The sequence below is a fragment of the Aspergillus nomiae genome, assembly GCF_001204775.2.
Source record: "Aspergillus nomiae NRRL 13137 chromosome Unknown contig00013, whole genome shotgun sequence".
NCBI lineage: Eukaryota > Fungi > Ascomycota > Eurotiomycetes > Eurotiales > Aspergillaceae > Aspergillus > Aspergillus nomiae.
The window spans coordinates 70808-90147 of NW_015378068.1; the positions used below are offsets into that span (position 1 = coordinate 70808).

The following is a 19340-nucleotide window of genomic DNA, read 5'->3' on the forward strand; positions in this document are numbered from 1 at the left end:
CGTCGGAGATCGAGTTGAAAACTGCTCTAGTGAGAACCCCAATATTTTCTTGACTAATTCAGTAGTAGCCAGGTATAATAATATATCCGAAAATCTAAGTGATAAACCAATCAAAGGCTTATGACAAAACCAAATTATCAAAGATGACTCTAGACATGCAATATCTAGTCTTAACCATGACGCCAATTTTCAGAGACACTGGAAAAAAAAAATTATAAGTATGAGAAAAGAACCATCATGTAGAATGGAAAGACAGTTAAGCAGCGACGTCTCCGTTGCCGGTCTTCTCGGTGGCGCCATTCTGCAGGTCGAGCTTCTCGTTGACCTCGGCGGCGAGAGCATCGTCCGACTTCTGCTCCTCCGAGGCGGAGGTCGACGCAGCTGCTTGCGCTACCGGCACAGGAACGCTGCTCTTGCGGCTCTCGCCGTTCACCTTACCCAGCACCTCGACATGGTCCCCCTTGAACAGGACAGGGCCCTTGATGAAACTGGGCTTGCTCTCTCCTTCGGCGGGAGGAGTCTCCAGCCCGCCCACAAGCTTCCGGGCCTCGTCGTCAAGGTTGGGCATGTCGCCCCATTGCCAGTCTAGCTGGCCGCCGTACTGCTTAGGGATAGTGGTCGGGTCCATGAAAGAACTAAGGGTAGGCAGGACCTCGGCGGAGGAGAGGATGAAGATCTTAGAGGTAGTGACGGGGTCAAACCAGCGCTTAATCCAGCCCCAGACGGTTGGGAAGAAGGAAGGAGCTCCGATGATCTTTGCTGGTTAGTACGACTCCATAAACCAAATACGCCGCTGGGAGGGGCTCACGAAAATGCGGTCCAGGGTCTCCGGGTAATGCGCCGTAGCCAGAACGCTCGCGTCCTGCATGTGACCCTTCAAGTTCCAGAACTGCTTCAAACCAACACCGCTGACATCGACAATGTTGTTCGAACTCACAATGGGCGTATCGGGATGCGGGCGGGACAACTGGGAGCACAAGGGCATGACAAAACGGAGGAGGTTCTCGTAGAGGGCAAAGAGACGCAAGAGACGCTGCGGCACCGTGGAGGACTTGTGCGTTTCCGCCGTCGCAGAGGGATCGGTCATGGTGGAGTTATAAGCGGCCATGTTCTTGCTGTTCAGGTGCCGGATCTCGAACACGTAAACGGGGATACCGCGGCGGTCCCGACGACCTGTCCATTGAGGGTACTGTGTCGCATTAGCCATGCAACTCCATCGCACAAGATAAGATCAACCTACCATCCTCCTCGCGGCGTCATACGACTCCACATCGATATTCTCGTACAGAGACTCGATGGCATTCTCCTTGCGCCAGTCCTCGGTGTCCTTGAATTGGCCCCAAGCACCATTCACGTCGAATTTGCGGGCGCGCAGGAACCGCCTAAAAATGCCCCGTCAGTGCCATACACCCCCGCAAGACCCAGCCAAGACCAACAACATACAGCATTGTCGCATCGTCATGGCTCGCCTCCTCCGTGTCACTCGCGGATTTGTAGTATCCATTTTCTTCGCATAGTTTCTTAAACTCCTGCAGCTTCTTCTCCTGATCCTCGGTGAGATGGTTCAAATGTCCGACCAGCCATCCGGTCCCCGCGGCCTGAGACGCCGACGCAACGGGGTCGTTCTTGGGATCGCTTTCTAGCGCGGCATTGTCGCTCTCCTGGCTGGATTTCGACCCCCACAAAGGCATCTTGTTCGCTTTAAATATTTGTGCGAGTCTTGGGAAGTTAAAAAACTGTTTCGGATCGTTCGGATGAACGAGGGATTAATTGATTGATTAATTGGCGCACGGGGCAGAAAGATCGTCGTCTAGCACGGCCGATTTCTGGTCCTTTCGCTCGGGGTGCGGAACTCGATCGGAGTCTTTTCAAGTCCCGGACGATAGTCAGGAGAAGGAGGTGAAGAGATTGGGGTGCAAAGCACTACGCGATGACAAACAGAACTGGTGACTTGGACTGTAACAATGAATGAACTTTTGGACTGCAGTCGGGGTCGGGCATTAGTGAACTTTTAGTTCCGCTTATGTCAGAAATTCATGCATAAACCCCTGCATCCCGCGGATGGCAATTCCATGGGGTAAATCCCCACCCAACTTTTGGTATTCATTCATATTCAAAACCCGGTCAACTATGCTATAGGATAACATGACCAAAAGTAAAAGGAAGAACATAATACACAGCTCATTTCCTGTGAGTCATTGTAGATTACCTGCAAATATTTATACACAAAAATTCCCTTCCTGCATCACCTCCAGAACTCAATGTCCCAGTAAAGCGTTTTAGTCCTCGGTGAGGTCGCCGTACTCCCACATACCGCGTCTCTCCTGCTTGGCCTCTTCCTCCTGGCTACGCAGGTGGGTCAGCGTGTCCGCGGCAGAACGTTCCCAGGCCTTCAGCTTTCTGGGCACCATGGCGAGACCCTCCCGCACGAGGTCAGCGTTGATGCTGTGGTCCAAGTTCTTGGACTCGGTGGGGTCCATCAAAGTAACGTGCAGGGTGCCCTCGGGAGAAACGTAGTCAACGTTGGCCACAAGCTCCCGGTTGTAGAGCTGCTCTTCCAGGAACTCGGCAGCATCCTGCAGGTAGTCACCCGAACCGGGGAGCTGAGCCATGGAGAGAACCGCGTCCACGGCCTGGGGACGGAGTTTCTGCACGGAGAACTGAGGCTGGCTCAAGGCCCTGAGGCGAGACCAGGGAAGAACCTCGGAATTACCGAAGTCGATGTAGAGCACCTCGGCCTGCTGTTTCTCACGGTCATTGCGACGCACCTTGGCGCGATACCATTCATTATCCTCAGTGAACTTGGCGGCAACAAAATCACCGGCCTTGGGAGGGCTAGGCAAGGGTGTCTCGTTTGCCTTGTTCAGGTGGAAGGAGCGGAATGCATTCATCAACTCAGTGAGCGCGGAGGTGCCGGTGCCAATCTGCTGGATCTTCAGGCGACCGTTGGTGGGGTCAACGTAAGTAACCATCACATCACGGTAATCCTTGCGGCGCTGAGGAGCCTCATCAGCGGTGTTGTTATCAGTGGTTTCCTCCTCTTGCTCCTCAACATCCTTGCTAGGATCCCAGTCATGCCAAAGTCCCTTGCGGGCTTCCTTGGCCCTCTGCTCCGCTGCGAAGTACTCTGTGGCATGTCCGGACTGCTCTGCAGAGTAGGCATGAACAGTGGCAAACCCTTCCTCGAGAAGGACCTTGGTGAAGTTCTCCTTGTTGACGTACAGAGTGCCGATGAAGCCACCAACCTTGTCGATGGTCTCGACGTCGATTTCAACATCACGCTGCATGCAACGCCTGTTTGCCAGGTCATGTGCTTCCTGTCCAAAAGGTTCAGACGCTTCATTGGGGTTACGGGCCGATCGTGGCGCGCGGATACCCGAGAGGACGAGGGTTAGCTTGGCGTTCTCACGAGGCACCAGAACGGTGAAACGAGAGCCCGACTTGACAAAGTCCACGATAGCCGGCACGCGCTTTTGCCGCTGGAGGATGGAAACTTCCATCTTGGCCTTCTGGACGCTCTCCGAGTAGTCCTGGTACTGTTTCGTCTTGGGTGGCTTTGGGGACCACATTCCCTTACCGTCCTTCTGAGCATCAGCCTCAGCGATCAGTAAAGAATCATAGTCGGGGGAGCGGTCGTCATCATCTTGACGGTGACGGATGACAGAAGCGTATCCGGCCTCGACAAGAGCCAAAGCAATGTTGGTATTTCCCTGGATGACCGTGGCAACGTCCCTTTCTTCGTATCCCTCGGTAGCAGGCTTCTTGCCGTTGATGGTCACCTTAACATGCTTTCCGATGAGCCTCTTACGAGCAAACTCCTTCGCATCGGCCGCGAAGGGTGCCTGCTTGGGATCCGATGGCTTCGGCTGGCGAACACTGCTCAAGCTGATCTTCTTTTCCTGGCCAGACTTGTTTCTAAGGAACAGAGTATCGGCATTCAGCACACGGCTAACAATGTAGTCCTCGGCGGCCCCGCCAGCAGGACCCTTTGCGACCAGACCAGTAAACAGACCCTTCTGAGCATCCTTGGCGGCCTTCTCCGCACGGCGGAAATTAGCCATATCAGCACCAAGAAGGGGAGCGTGCAGATCGTGGCAACGGGCCAAGCCCTCTTCCAGAAGGAACTTCGCAATGTTACCATTGGGATGGAGAACGGTTGCGATCAATTGACCCTGAGGCGTGACACCCCGCAAGGACACTTGGACCTTACGCTGCTGCAACCGGGACTCGACGAACTGGTGTGCGTCATCTCCGAACGGCTCAGCAGGCTGCTCCTTACCCTCGGCGTTCACCCGTCGGGCAGCTGGCGCCCGGACACCGGCGACTGCAACCACAACCTGCAGGTGCTCCTGGGGAGTAAGAAGCAGGCGAAGGACCAGCCTATCCCCGTTCAAGACTCTCTCGACGATAGCCTCCAGGGGCTTGTTTTTATATTCCTCGACGAGGGCCTTTCCATCGGAAAGTTCATAGGTGGTCTCCGTGTGGCCCTTGTCTGCTCCGGCCCAGACACCCTTCTCCTCAGACTGAGCGTGCTCCTCTAGAGCGCGCAAACGCTGTAACAAGGCGGCGGTCTCTTCGGACTCGTCGGCGCGTTTACCGGCTTCCTCGCGGACGCGGACCCATCCTTCCTGGACGCTAATGTCGGGCAACAAGACTTCAAAAGTAGGGAGCTTGATTGTACCGTAATCGCGTTTGGCACCGGTAGGGATGGTATATAAGACGTTAAATTGGACGACCTTTCCTACGAGCAGCTCACGAAGGAATTCACGGGATTGGAAAGCATAGGACTGTAGAGAACAAGAGTTAGCGAAATCTCCCTGAAAACCTTCCCATAGATACCCTGGTAGCAATGGGGAAAGAAAGCAAAAGAGTGAAGGATGGCTATCAGTGCAGTAGAAGTGGCATGTTTGTCAAAATTGGAGCTCGGCACTCGGAGATAGAGGCCACCTATCCTGACCCCAAACAAACGGAGGGAGCAGCAATTGGGGAAACACCACAAAGGAAAACCTGCTCACCTCATCGCCTTCTCTGCGCAACCTGGGCGCTGAAACATATGCCAAGCTCAAGGTACGTTCCTGTCCTGGATTGGTGATATGCGACAGCACGACGGTGTCGCCGGACAGGACAGATTTCACGCGGGCTTCCAGAGGCATACTGGCAAGCAACCAATGATAAGACAAAATAAAAGATCGACGGCACTGGAGGGAACCAGTGTGGGGAGACAATCAATCCTGGTTTTAAGAGAAAAAAAAATAAATAAAAAATAAAAGCCGGGGGAAAGAATGAACAGAGAAACAGCAATCACAGTAGGACTGGACTGCCAAAGAATAGGTTTATTGATAGGGGGGAAAGGCGTTTGGGGTAGGCAGAGAAATGAAATGTGGTTCGAAGGGGAGCTTCCAGACTAGTCCCGGCGGACACCTGACTTGCGCTGGGATTTGTGGGGGGAAGAAAACAGTCTGGCCAAAGGGAGATTGTCCTCATTTCAACCACCTGAACACTAGTCCTATTCGAGGCAAATCTACTGGTGCAAGGAATCAATTATCTAAAGAATATCGAATGAAAATTCAACTCGTGTCATCATTCCTATACAATTTCTAGAATTGAATTCGCCGGGACCAGAACCTCCTATCAGTCCTCCAGGAACCGCATAGAAGATCCGTCCAGATCAACTTTTGAGCATCGCCCAGATACCTCCCAGTTTGACTTGCAGACTGTTCTAATTCTGATCCAGCACTTCACATCCTAGATTGGACTAGAACTATGTGTTTAAGCAGCAATGCCAATGACACCTAGACACCATTAATATACAATTCTGCGTTAGGTCTCATAAAGTGAGCCAGTCACTTACCGCAAGCGGGACGAGCACCAGCATTGCCAGTCTTCTTGGAGTCCTCGTGGCCACCACGGCCGAGGTCGTCAGTACCGGCGTGGATGACGAGAGTACGCTACGATGATTAGCCTGTTGCACTTGCGCCGTCGACCTTCGAGATGAACTTACGCCAAGGACGCTCTCGGCACCGATCAGCTTGATAAGCTTGTCCTGCTTGGAGCCGACGGCGTTACCCTCAGCATCGGTCTTGAAGTTACCCAAGTCACCGACGTGGCGGTTCTCATCCTCGGGAGCACCGTGCTCCTTGCTGAAGGGGTTGACTAAATGACGGTCGTCAGCCTGTGACACGCATGCTTAGGAAAAGGCAGCCGGGAAGCCAGGAACATACAGTGAGGGCCAGCGGAGGTGCAGCCGTTGGTGTTGTCACCGAACTGGTGGACATGGAAGGCACGCTCAGCGTTGGCGTCGTGGCCGGTGATGTTCCAGGAGACGGTGGTAAGGGAGTTCGCGTCCGCCTGCTCGAAGGTGACGGTGCCGGAGATCTTGGAGTCTCCGCGGAGAACAGCAACTAGAGCCGTCAGTCCTCATTCTCGTTTCGGAGCTAGCAGCGCCAAAGAAAAAGCGACTCCTCCAAATCGGAAAGATTCCAGATCCGATGGGGTAGTCGATCAATGGAAACGATCCATCGTCTAAGCTCTTACGCATGGGGTGAAGCTTGTCCACCACTCGATCCAGCCGACCAGTCTGGAACGGGTAAAACCATAACAGAGCGAGGGACCATGACACATGAGCACCTTGGGGTTGAGATCTCGATCTAAATCTGCAAATCCCAAGCAGGACCTGGGATGCGGCCCAGTGATAGGCTGGGAAGCTCACGCAAGGCGAGGGGGTTTGCTTCACAAGGTGCTCAAATCTGCTCACTCAAGGTCCCCGGCCACGGTCGATCGTGGATCCTTCACACACAGAGCCAATAACATAGCAAACAACACAGATAAAGATGACGGGTACCTACCAGCCTTGACCATTTTGACGGTTGAGAATTAATTTAAATTCTTGGGGGAAAAATAAAGGTGAAGGGAAGATAGATTGATACACGGATGAAGATGGAAGGGAGAAAGAAGAGGAGAAAAGAGAGCGAAGGGGGTGGGATGAGGGGTAACTAATAATATGACGGAATTCCATCCTGACTGACTAGCTTCAAGCAGTACTACTACTCGGGCCAGTTATTCGATGAGCTTCCAGTGCTGTTCGTCCCTCCTTGGTATTGATGTTACCGCCTCCAGTACGAAAAATCGGCGGGAAACCCAAGAAAATGCACCCCCACTTGGCGGGGTCGTTTCGGGAATGACGTCCTGGTGGTGTATTTGCACGAAATGAAAATCCGAGTCAACCTCCCTCTTCCGGCGATTCCTAAGCACCGCTGGTCCAGATCTCCAGCCATGTCCGTTCACTTTGTACTCTGTCCTATGTAGTAGTCAATAGCGGTGGCTCTACTTTGTTCCGGTTTCCCCATCCGAAAGTTGACCCCACCATGCAGGGAGAGGGGTGCTACAGTCTACTAATGCAGACCAGCTGTCCAGTCCCCAGGCGAGCTACGGTTCATGCAGTTTTCCGGCTGCAAACGTCAGGGCGTATTCTGTTCGTAGCAACCGACGATACAATGTCCCTCAGCGTTAAAACAAAGTTGGTTCCATTTGTGCCTCGGCTAGACCCTGCCTTCAAGCACGCAATGGAGCTTGACAACTGCCCGTTTCCACTTCCGGTCCGATAGCTCAAGATCGACAAGTCCCGTCTCCATGCTGGTGGCTTGTAGCTTGTTGCTATCCTACCACTGGGTCTCCAATTACAATCCTGATCAAACAAGCTTATCTAGCCCGCAAGATGCAGCCACACGTGGGAAGAAAAGTGAAAGATAACTCATTCATGATTCGTATCTACTAAACCAATTTTGTAGGTCGCCAATTTTTACATGAAGACATTGCATGGACATAACGTTAATTAATGCAAGTGACAGTCTCCCTTTAGGCCTGGATCTTCTGCTTGAGGATGTCCTTCAGGGTCACGGCGTCGGCAGCGAACTTAGAGATACCCTCACGCAGCTTCTCGACGGCCATAGCCTCCTCGTTGAAGTCGAAGCGGAACTGAGCCTCGTCGTTGATGTAGGTCTTCTTGGGGATGTCAAGGCCGGCGGCGCTGGCGGCGTCGAGCTTCTTGGGGACAGCGGCGGTAGAGTTGTAGAGATCCTCGAGGAGGTTGGGCTACACGCGTCCGTTAGTACTGTGATTTTTCAAGTCATAGCAAATGGCGCTCAAAACTTACGGAGATGGTCAAGTAGTCACAGCCAGCAAGCTCGGTGATTTCACCAGTGTTACGGAAGGAAGCACCCATGACAATGGTGTTGTGGCCGTGCTTCTTGTAGTAGTTGAAGATGCTCTGAACAGACTTGACACCGGGGTCCTCCTCAGGAGCGAAGTCACGCTTGTGGGCAGCCTTGTACCAGTCAAGGATACGGCCCACGAAGGGAGAGATGAGGTAAGCATTGGCCTCGGCAGCAGCGATGGCCTGGACGGTGGAGAACATGAGGGTCAGGTTGCAGTTGATGCCGTGGTCACGCTGGAGGACCTCAGCGGCCTTGATACCCTCCCAGGTGGAGGCAATCTTGATCAGGATACGGTCCTTGGGAATACCAATCTCCTCGTAGAGCTACGTATAATGTTAGCTACGCGCGTACTACAACCATAGTACATCTGACTATGCCATACCTTGATGATGTGAAGGGCCTTGTCGATGGAGGCCTGTTTGTCGAAAGAGAAGCGAGCATCAACCTCGGTGGAGACCTTTCCGGGGATGATTTCAAGGATCTTCTTGCCGAACTCAACCAGGAGACGGTCAAGGGTGGCGTCGACCTGCTGGTCGACGGTGCTGCCCTATGTAAACTGTTAGGCCGCTGGTCTCATATGGAAAATAATTCAAACGGAAGCTCGAGGGTGACGTACGTGCTTCTTGCCGTACTGAACGGCGGAGTCGATAAGTTCAGCGTACTCGGGCTTCTTGGAAGCAGCCAGGATCAAAGAGGGGTTGGTGGTGGCATCCTGGGGCTTGTACTTGCCGATGGCTACATTTCCGTTAGATTATGACCAGATGGGGGATATGGAAAGACTGGGATGGACATACTGGCAAAGTCGCCTAGAAGAACCAATTGTTAACTTGGATTGAATCACTTATAATGACGGTGAAATCCCAGTGACTGAGAGACTTACCAGAGTCGCAGACGACGACCTAAGCAAGAGAGTTAGCAACAGAGTTTGGGAGGCAATACAGATGGCACCAGGGGTAAATGAATGCTTACAGTGCCGGTGGCCTTGAGCTGCTCAAGAGAAGAAGACATTGTGAAAGCTGGAGTGGTATCACGAACAACGGGGGGGTATAATCAGAAGATGGGAAGATTGGAAAGCAAAGTATGAAGGAGGAAGAATCGATGTCCAGGAAGAAATGCCGGAGTAGAAATAAAACGGGCGGACGTGCGATCGCAGAAAGACGCAGAAGCATCGGAGGGGAGCAAACCAGTGGTTTTCTGACTATGGGAGGTGGGATGGTGGGGCAACGATGACGCTATGCCCGGTCGGAACCCATGGCCTCAGGCAGTGAGGCCGTACTGTCACCGGTACGATACGTACAGTACATGCATAAATGACATAGTGACAGCGAAACTTAGTAGGTACTACTACTGAACTGCTCTCTCTACAAACCCTCCATTGGAACTCCCATGAGAGAAGCGAAATCAGCTTTTGGTTTCTATACTTGCTTCTCACATCAAATCTTGCAACCATCCACAACGGCTATTGTAACCCCCTTCAACAATCCCCTGAACAGAAGCCGGTTCAGTCGGCGCAGTGTGCTCCGGCAACGCATGGCCATCGGAGTATAGCGGTCCACCTGGTATCCCGCCAAACAAAACCCCGCTCAATGGAGGTCCCTCCCCTTTCACCGAAGACACTACGGAGGAGTAGTTCGTACCTAGTGACTCCGTATTATCAATGGTAACTAAGGATTTGGTGAGCAGCTGACAAAGGAATTAATCAGAACAAGGAACATCATCGCAAACATTCATTCTACTCGACATATTCTATCTCGTAGTGAACGATTTCCTCAAATGCTACATCTCATAAAGGGAATAAAAATATGACCAGATCCTGGCAGAAAAGCAAAAAGATGCAATATATTAATTGATATCAATCGCGGTTAATACTGAACAAGGAAGGACAAAGCGCTACAGATTTATCCGGCGATCGTGGCATAAATTGACCCTTCCCCAGGATATGACAAAATTAGTACTCGGTAGTACCTGCATGGGAAAGCAATCCACATTCTATGTTTCCCAAAATGTCCTGTATTCAATGCTTCTCGGCCATCCCGTCTCGTTCCTGTACCCGACCCAGAAATGTACTGCAGTAGAATTGCAAGCCATGAAGAGCACCACCGCAATGTATGCCATTTAGGAATGGTGTACGGAGTAGAGTCTAGACAATTAAATAGCCACTAAACCTATACTACAAAAGCTCAATGCAGAGCTATAACACCTCAGCCTCGATTCATCAGCCAGCCACATGTCGGGAGGATATATAGATATAGATACACATACATACTATGTTTAATGGACCTCTCAACTAAAAAGATACCAGGGGTAAAAGTTATAGTTTTTCCAAGTTCCAACACATCACCAGATCTATGTATAGCCTAGACCAGACCAGTCTGGGGTAAGATGTGGCCCCCATTGTGGCAATCTCTGCTATCGAAGTGGAGTCTGCCGGAACCAGTTAGATGTGTGTGTATGTGTGGTTGTCGCTACTTTAGAGTATACAGACGAAGAAACACAGAGAGGGTAAGCTTACTATCGAAACCAAATTGCGAAATCATGATAGACGATATGTCATCTGTAGGTGTTGGCTTTTCATTACCTAGAGTGTATAGAATACCATAAGACCCAACCGTCCCACCGGAAACTTTTGGCTTTCCCTTTCGGGATAATTTAACCGCCGCCATCTATATTTTGTAAACCAGTATATAATCATTCGTCATGTCCCACGCCACAAATATACAAAGCCGCAAAGAAGAAAAGAAAGAAAAATGGAGTATGGCTGGAAGACACAACCAGGAAAGGAAATAATAAGAAAGGAAAATGGGCAGAATGGAAAAGAGGGAGTACGCTATATCCGACTACCCCAACCGTGAGTTTATACGGGCCGTTTGGGAGGTAGTGTAATCGAGCACTGGATATCCTTCTAACGACGCTGGACACAGCTCCATTCATACTATTATTTGGGTGAGCTTCTGTCAATATGTGTTGGGCCGAACCGCACTTACCACTTTCCCTGCTTCATCTCCAGTGTAGACCACATGTGGCAGCGTAAGAATACAGCTAATACCGGAGGAGATATTAGCACCATTGTCACGACTGCTGTCGGTATGATGAAGTTGTCGAATTAATTCAAACTCGAAACGTCCATTGTGAACGATTTTATTCCATATCTAGAGCATGGTTAACCTCCAGTTAAAAACGAACAGGCCACGAGGCCAGGATTTCTGAGAGGGCACATACATTGACGACACCTCGCCGGTGACCAGTGAAGAGAAGCTCTCGCTCCTGCCACTCATTGTTGATGCCCTCGTAGAAGACACAGGACATCACTTGATCATCGTCTGACTCGCACACAGCCTGGTCTAGCAATAGTGCTCCATTGAGTGTGTAGAGGCTGATACGACTTCCCCGACAGACTGCGATATCCCCTGTCACATCGTTGATTCTCGCACACTAGGATAGGTCAGCAACTGGGGGCCAGGTAGTTATGATATGTAAATTATAGCTCACATCTACATGTCCTTTGGCTGGAAGCTCGCGAACGAAGGTTTGGCGGTTGAGATCCCAAAGCATGATTTGACCATCAGTAGACGCAGAAAGAAGAACACTAAATGACCGCGACACTGCTAAGACCGTGACAGGCGAGCGATGTCCGAAGAGAGATCCTGCAGGTTGCAAATCTACAGACTTTGCTGTGGAGGTGAAGGTCCATGTCGAGACGGTACAATCTGCTCCTGAGGTGACTAGCGTACGAGAATCTGCAAATACTGCAGCTGATAGCTGGCCAATATGAAGATGTTCGAAGTGTCCAAGAAGCTGTAGTCTTTAGTATTCTATACAGAAAAAGGTAAGAAGAAAAGAAAATAGTGACTGTGACGTACCTTTCGACTATCCGCGGAATAGAATCTCACGCTACCATCGAAGAAGCCCCATTCCATATACTTATCATAAGCCGGTGGGATATTTAACCTGAGAGCTGCAGCACACAACAATCGATCCTGCTTCATTGAAAGCGAAGATACCCGTTCACCGATGTCTTGATTCCTATGTTAGCAAGCAAGGAAGGGGGGAAATGGTAGTCAACAACGTACCTAGAAGTGAAAGTGGCTGCTGTGTAAGAGACTCAGCGAGGCGATCCAGTCGTGCGACCTTGTGTCGTACATCCTCCCTCTGAGAGTGAGGGCGATTGAAGATCTGGTATGGTGTCTGCCCAAAGTTGTGAATGATGCCAATTGTAGCTAGTCGTTCCACAGGGTCGTCGATAGCATCAACATCTTTGGCCCCTTGGTATGACAGGTGATGGAAAACATTGACCGCTTCAATGGCGGCCTCGCCTTTCTGTTTGCAACCAAATACCAAGTCAATCCAATGGTGCAGATTCTGAGTCACATAAGGGCTTTCCAACGCTTCACGATGTTTTTGGATAAAGATTTTTGGATCGCCCTTGGCCCATGGTGGCAATTCCACAGAATCAATCGCAGTAGTCATGTTCTGTAGGACTCCAAAATCAAATTTATTGGAATTGACGAGGAATTCAGGGAGGTAGAAAAATTCGGGTATAAGCTCTCTCACGTCCGACATGTTCCCGCGTGAAGCGGATTCCCAAGCCTTTCCAATAGAGTAGAAAAGACGGTCAGCATGATCGAATGTGCCACCCTGAAGTAAGAGGTATGACTTTACAAACGGCTGAAGACGGATTAAATATGAGCTGACAATCATTGCTGAAGAATAGTGAGTTCCGTAATGAAATGGAGGAGAATCGCCCGCCCCCATCTCTGCGAAAGCTTTGTATCGTTCTCTGAACTCGCCCTCTCGCTCAGGAGTTTGACAACCCATAGGCTTCGATAGGTCACGGAAGGTTTGTGGGTTAGTCAAATCCAGCTCCTCGCTTGTATAATCAGCAAGCACCCAAGGGAAAACAGGGTACTGGGTCAGATCGTTAAATGTCCTTCCAGCGAGGGTGTTGATAAGCATGAGATAATGAAAGTTAGAAATTTCACCCTTCACCCACTTCCGGGTTGCAGGATGCGCCGGTGAATGACCAAAGACACTAGCAAATCTTGACCCAAGAGACTGAGGTGCATCTTCCGGGCTCCGAAGGGTTTCGAATCTCCAGACATCTTCCGGTCGCGAGTGGCCAACGCTCCCTGTCACTTGCGGCGCCTTAGTTGCAAGTTGGCTGCAAAGGTTATCCCGAGCGGGCGACGAGATGAGGGTCAGCAAATAGCTAGTTCCGTCAGTAAAGAATATTTCGAGGGCCACATCACGAAAAAGAAACCGCCTCTTGGAGACGCTGATCAGGTCCGACCACTTCCAACTTCTAGTTTCATGCTCCTGTGATTTACGTTCATTGGATTCCCGGCCAGTGATCATGCGAACATAAGGGTCTCGTTCCTCTGTAGGAGCTTGCCAGACATTGACAATCTCGCCATCTGACCTCTGGAAAAAGTTATCTAGAATGTAGATGTGGTCTTTCCCAAGGATTAAAAGGCCTTCACATGCCTCCAATCCGACAATGCGAGACATGTTGCATACGCTATCGACTTGGTCACCACGGTGAAGGCTTCTCATGACCTTTCTGTTCTTGTCTTCGTATTCTTCAAGATCAGCCTTCGGGTCGTCAATCATCTCGAAGCTTTCTTCAAATACGCTCCTACTGTCGGGACCAATACCCTGAGGATTGCCCTCCGAGTGGTCGGCAGCCATGGCAGTGGGAGTCAGACCCAGAGAGTCACCGTTTGAAGATGTGACATTTGTGTCTAACCTCATCGCCGGAGGCTCTGAAGCCTTCCGTTTCGGTTGATAATCTTGACGATCCCCTGAATCATCCGGTACAGTACGTAGTCGCATACGGCTTCGCCCTTCAGTTTGGTCAAGGCGCCATCTTCGCTCCTTCTGTTCAGCAAAAACACCCCCATAACGTCGCAAGTCCATATTCAGATGCGCCAGTGCCGCCCACATAAATGTGGAACTATCCGCTTGATCCTGTAGTGCTCTTTGATACTTCAGAAACTCTGAGGCTGATATGTTCGATACCCAGTGAGGGAATGTAGCCTCGTGCTTGCGTATCACTTCTTCACCGAGCTTTTCCACCTGGCCCCACTGTTTCAGCTTTTCTTGACGCCTAGAAATTCGACTGCGAGCTGATGACTCTGAACTCGTATTTTCTTCTTGGACAAAAGTTTCCCAAGCTTTTGATAGGATTCCGAAGAACAGAGCGTTCAGATCGTCGTCCTGGTCGTCAACCCATTGCAAAAAGGCAATATCATCCATGCCAACAAGAGCCTCAAATCCACCGGAAAGACGCTGCTGTAAAGGCGGTGTCGCTTGGCTTAGGATGGCGGACATCTCTATCGGCTTTTGCACTAGCATGATTCTAAAAAGACCGGCCGTCGCTAGGCGTACATTTTCATTCCTGTCGATTAATTTCGTGTAGAGAAGATAACACAGTAACTGCAGATGATCGGGCTGAGTTTCCCCAGAAAGCAGTACGACCTGCCAATATGAGAGCCGTTTTAGGAATGAAAGTGCCTCTGTCCCATCAACTTCTGATAGCCCCAATAAAACCACACGAAATACTGTCGAACGAATTGTTGCTATCGCCTGACTGCAAAGCCGTATACTTTTTAGGCGCGAGACCTCAGGTCGTTGCAGATATTCCAAGATTGTTCCTGCGAATTCAAGAGTAGCTGTGGCGCCGTCAACAAACCAACCCTCATAGACTGCTTCCCCTAAATGCGTTGCGAAGCGCCCCAAGTTAGTTAGCACGCGTGGTTCGGACAACAACTCGACCCTTGAGAATATGGCATCCTGGAGTGTAGATAGAAGGCTGCGCAACACCCAGGAGTTGAAGTACGCCTGGTGCTCGGGGAATCCTGGAGGCGTCCTAAGGTAGAGTCCAAGACCAGAGAACTCCTTCCTTTCCAGGAGCTGCTCCGAAAACACAGCAAGGGCTAGATTAAGGATAGCAGTTATCAAAGGATGGCTAGTCGTGCCTTTGCTTTCAATTCTCACATGCGGAAAAGCACGACGTATGCGAAGAGAGGATGGCATATGCTTCCCTCGATCGGAGGTGACTAGGATGAAAGATGAACCACGTCTGAGAGGTCCACCACTATCATCATGGCTCCCAGGCTGTTCGACAGTCGTTGTTCGTAGTTCAGATGTCCTTCGTGATCGTGGGCGAGACACCAAATTATGATCATCAAACGCTAGACTACCCGTATGAGAGCTCAATTCAACATTCGGACTCACGGGATCGGAGCCGATAACAACGGGGAAAAGTATAGAAACTAGGCTTTGAACGTATTCAGGGCGTGCTGCAAATTCACGGTAGCTTTGTGACTTTATCTGCGCTAGAGCAAAAAAATCAACAATAGAGGTTAAAAGCGACAGTTGTGCACCCGTAGTACCGGCAGGTGTAGGAGATGACATGGACGGTTTGGTGATTTGAGCGAGTCGATCCTGGAGAGCATCGGGGTTCTGTTCATTGACCATCGAGAAGTCCTCGGCGAATACTGTTTGCTTCAGTCCAGACTGCAACATGTCGGAGATGACTGGGAGCATCTCAGGATAGACAACCTGGGCTTCCCCATTGAGGCAGAAAAGCTCGGAAAGAGAAAGCTGATCAAATGGTTTATCAACATTGGCCTTGCCAATATCAACACCAAATAGTATAGAAAAGCAGATAGGCCACATTATTGGGATGCTCCACCATTTATTTAGATAGTGTCGCATTATAATATAACCGCCAGTCTTATCGTTGAACTTCTTGCTGTAGCTGGCCCCGTGGATTACTATCAAACGAGCCATGATCTTCGTCGCCAAAATGACAATCTCAGGTTCGTCCTCACACATGAGGTATAAAAGCCACTGCATAATAGTCAACACTCGTTACATGAGGGGCGGTATTCGCTCTACAAACCTTGTTTGTAACAGCTTTAGCAAACCTCTTAATCGGCCCCAGGTCATGTGCATTGCATAGAAGAGAGCAATACATCCTAAGCATCTCTATCGCTATCGTAGTGCTTGAAACGTACTTCTTATCGGGATTGGGCGTGGGCTGCCTTGCAGCAGTAGTGAATCGGAGGCTCTTCTTTTTCTGTAACCTGCTTGGCTCCTTTGGCTTGTGGATACCATAGGTGATGAAGAGTGCTAGGAAACGGAGCAAATCTGCTGACAGGCAGCCCTCCATCAATGATCCAAAGGCCGAAGTAAACAGTCGCAGTCCCTCCATTGTAAATTCCTCACCCTTAAGAGCCTCGAGTAGCTTTTTATTAACACCTATTTTGTATTAGTATAAAAATGTAAACATGCGACGACCAATAAGTCAATATGAAAGGCTTACGCATGCGGGCGAGGCGCTTTGCATTGAACCGACGGAACTTGCTTTCACTGGCGAATATGCAGTATTGGGAATAATACAACTCAATAAGAGACATCTCGCCATATCTCCACACCTCCAGGTCAACGAGCAAGACTCTATATGCTAGTGGGTTCGTGATGATGGAGCGATTCGGTTGGTCAAAATCATAGCCGACAAACTTAAGGGTCAAACGAAGGAGGTCGAATGCCAGTGTAGATCGCTCTTCGTATGTGGAGCAGACGTTGGACGTCTTCGAGCCCGTAGTAGCACCCGTTGCTGGCCATGCCAGCTTTTCGCGCAACAATGCCGCAAGGATTCCATAACCATTCTCCTTTTCCATTGCTTCGCTATTTCGCCAATTGTCTTGTACAGCTTCATACAGCGCTTCGACCGCCAAAAGTGTAGATTCAGCACTCCTGGCCGCATGAACCAAGCTCAAATGAACCGCCGCACAGCCGCCGATGCGCCAACTCGCGTCATCCAAGCTTGCGGTATCGCAACTACAGGGTCCCCCGTTAATATACCGATACCATGGGCCTGGGTTAAAGCATCGTTAATAGCAGGGGTCCCGCCATTGACCGCTACTGCATTTCCTCCAGACTTTGTTAGCTGATGTAGGTTTTTGGCTGCCTGTTTAGAGAGATACTTGAGGAGTCGGGTTTCATCAATATTGTTACTATCATCATCATCTAGAACAGATAGTGGAGAAACATTAACTGCTATGCATTCTTCGCGAATAAGAGTGCTTGCCTTTCGCCGGATAGCAGTGACAATGTCTGATGACTCCTCTTTACCGGGGTGCATATGTTCGTTACGTAGATTCAAGGCCGCGGAAGCTTTATACGTCTGGAAGGAACCTAAGCAGTCTTGAAAGTTCCCGTAGTAACGTGGACCGAGATTGTAAAACACGGCAATCATGTCGTCACTATATGCTTCTTCAAATAAAATTGCATTAGCTAGGGACCATCGCGAGGTAGAGATCCCCTTGCCAAGTCTCATAGCCAGATCTTGTGGAGTCCCGAAAAACGATTGAACTCTAGGCGGCCTATTGGGAGCGCTGGGAACCGGCATGCATGGATAGTCTATCCGCAATTGCTCAACAAATTCACCATCTATGAAGAGAGACGCCCGAGAATATGACGGTGGCCTGGGCTTTTATGGACCACACAGATATGGTACCATCGGCTAGGCTCGAAGGCTATGGACTTGAATCGAACGCTAGGACGAGCTCCCTTGATCGAGGTCTGCAATATAAAGTTGCGAGTATCCTTTTCAAGGTATGCGAGCAGGAAGCAAGTTTGGCTGGCATCAAAGGCTCCAAAGATTGTCGTGTGAGTATTCTTGTCAAACTGGTCAAAGCGGGCCCAGACTGCTAGAGTATAACCAGAAGAAGTTGCAGGTGGGAATGAGCGGCCCATGGTTGATAACTCTAAAGAGCAATAACCATGCAACGATAAATCGAACTGTATTGAAGGAGGTTCCTTGGAGCACTTCAAAACATCAACCAGGAACTGAAGGACCTTGGGGCAATCATGGGCTTGTTGGTATAAAGCAGCCACATCATTCAAGTTACTGATTCCCAGAGCACAGAGCATTTTTGCTAACTCTTGATAGAGTTGTCTCTCGGGTTCCGGGCGTTCCTCGTTGAACAAGAGCGGCAGAATCAGTGTTATAATGCCAGTGGAGTGCAGCATCGTGATATTCCTCTGAGACTGTGCGGCGAGTTGGACTAGACATGCCGGCACGGCTAGTCTCTGGACTCTGTGCTCGGATATGGAGGCAGACGACTGGGTAAGCCATACTCGAACAAATGGGCCCAGGAGCTCTGGCACTTCGACTGTTTCTGATTTTCCTACGCATCGGTCCACTTCTTCTCTAATGCCATCCAAAGATAGCTCCTCGGCAGTTTGGAATTTAGTACTCAGGGTTGTGAATATACTGGCAACTGTCTCCTGGCAAAGGGCCGCTGCTAAGATCGCACCGTAAAATTGCTCCGTATCACCTTGGATGGAGTCTACCTTCCTAGCCAAGATCGTGAAAGCTTCTTCCAATGCCACTTCACCTCCCCCGGCGATCCGGTTCGCAAAGTACCTTTTGTTCCCGACATGCTCCCTCAAGCTCTCGGCCAGAACTGCCAACGCATCTTTGTACACGGATAGCAGATCCTTCCTCTCATCCTTGGATGACGCTTGCGAATCATAACCTTGTGAGATCTTTCGTAGAAGGTCTAGCAGGGTCTGAAACCCATGCAGATGTCGGAAGGTCTCCTTTGCCTCTGTTGGGTGCTTGTTATCGATGAATGTGTGACGAAGGCGAAGCAGGCATTCGGTTGCAGTGGAGGCAATCTGAGACGTTACTATATCCTCCCCGCAGATAACTGTCAATCTATCGAGGACAGGACTTAATTCGGGGGCCGACGGCCGTTGGGTTGACGAGGACGGGGACCGCGAGAGGGCGGAAGTGGACCGGCTCATTGCGCCGCTGAAGCTTATCCCCGACTACCTATCGATGGCCAGTGACCATGAAACACCAGGAACCAGCACTTAGCGTAAGGATGAAGGCGGTCTGCATTGGTATGCGTTATGGTAGCTAGTAGTGACTGCAATCCACACAGGTTCCCAACATGGCACAGCCGTAGTGGGAGGGAGGGGAACGGAAGGGAGAGCTGACGAGTCAGGCGCTCAACAATTGCACTACTCTAGGGATGGGGGCAAGGTCGTTTGTGTCAAATTCGGCATCGGGAATGAGGATTATCCTGGTCAAGATTGGGGTTGTGAGTCGAG

At 50.4% G+C, this 19340-nt stretch overlaps 5 protein-coding genes across 5 annotated transcripts; all 5 read right to left on the reverse strand.

Annotated features, from left to right (window-relative positions):
* Positions 1-226: 226 nt before the first annotated feature.
* ANOM_001228 (SEC14 family lipid-binding protein) lies at positions 227-1691 on the reverse strand (the record flags this gene model as incomplete). Its single annotated transcript, XM_015546485.1, has 4 exons — positions 227-754; positions 809-1189; positions 1241-1382; positions 1444-1691. 4 exons carry the CDS (start codon positions 1689-1691, stop codon positions 257-259), a joined length of 1269 nt encoding a protein of 422 aa, XP_015411406.1. The 3' UTR covers positions 227-256.
* A 588-nt stretch (positions 1692-2279) lies between these two features.
* ANOM_001229 (putative transcription factor (Snd1/p100)) lies at positions 2280-5153 on the reverse strand (the record flags this gene model as incomplete). The annotated part of the gene is made up of 2 exons (XM_015546486.1): positions 2280-4787; positions 5016-5153. 2 exons carry the CDS (start codon positions 5151-5153, stop codon positions 2280-2282), a joined length of 2646 nt encoding a protein of 881 aa, XP_015411407.1.
* Positions 5154-5546: 393 nt separating this feature from the next.
* sod1 (superoxide dismutase SOD1) lies at positions 5547-6976 on the reverse strand. The gene is made up of 5 exons (XM_015546487.1): positions 6846-6976; positions 6222-6401; positions 6002-6153; positions 5852-5948; positions 5547-5792 (listed from the first exon to the last, which is right to left on the reverse strand). The coding sequence occupies exons 1-5, from the start codon at positions 6856-6858 to the stop codon at positions 5770-5772; spliced, it is 465 nt and encodes a 154-aa protein (XP_015411373.1). The 5' UTR covers positions 6859-6976; the 3' UTR covers positions 5547-5769.
* An 878-nt stretch (positions 6977-7854) lies between these two features.
* ANOM_001231 (sedoheptulose-7-phosphate:D-glyceraldehyde-3-phosphate transaldolase TAL1) lies at positions 7855-9315 on the reverse strand (the record flags this gene model as incomplete). The annotated part of the gene is made up of 7 exons (XM_015546488.1): positions 9183-9315; positions 9094-9112; positions 9008-9019; positions 8830-8948; positions 8596-8760; positions 8153-8536; positions 7855-8091 (listed from the first exon to the last, which is right to left on the reverse strand). The coding sequence occupies exons 1-7, from the start codon at positions 9219-9221 to the stop codon at positions 7855-7857; spliced, it is 975 nt and encodes a 324-aa protein (XP_015411372.1). The 5' UTR covers positions 9222-9315.
* A 1800-nt stretch (positions 9316-11115) lies between these two features.
* On the reverse strand, positions 11116-19031 carry ANOM_001232 (Beige/BEACH domain protein; the record flags this gene model as incomplete). The annotated part of the gene is made up of 9 exons (XM_015546489.1): positions 11116-11145; positions 11198-11362; positions 11433-11645; positions 11703-12008; positions 12074-12228; positions 12284-16064; positions 16117-16475; positions 16540-17057; positions 17764-19031. The coding sequence occupies 9 exons, from the start codon at positions 19029-19031 to the stop codon at positions 11116-11118; spliced, it is 6795 nt and encodes a 2264-aa protein (XP_015411371.1).
* Positions 19032-19340: the final 309 nt, after the last annotated feature.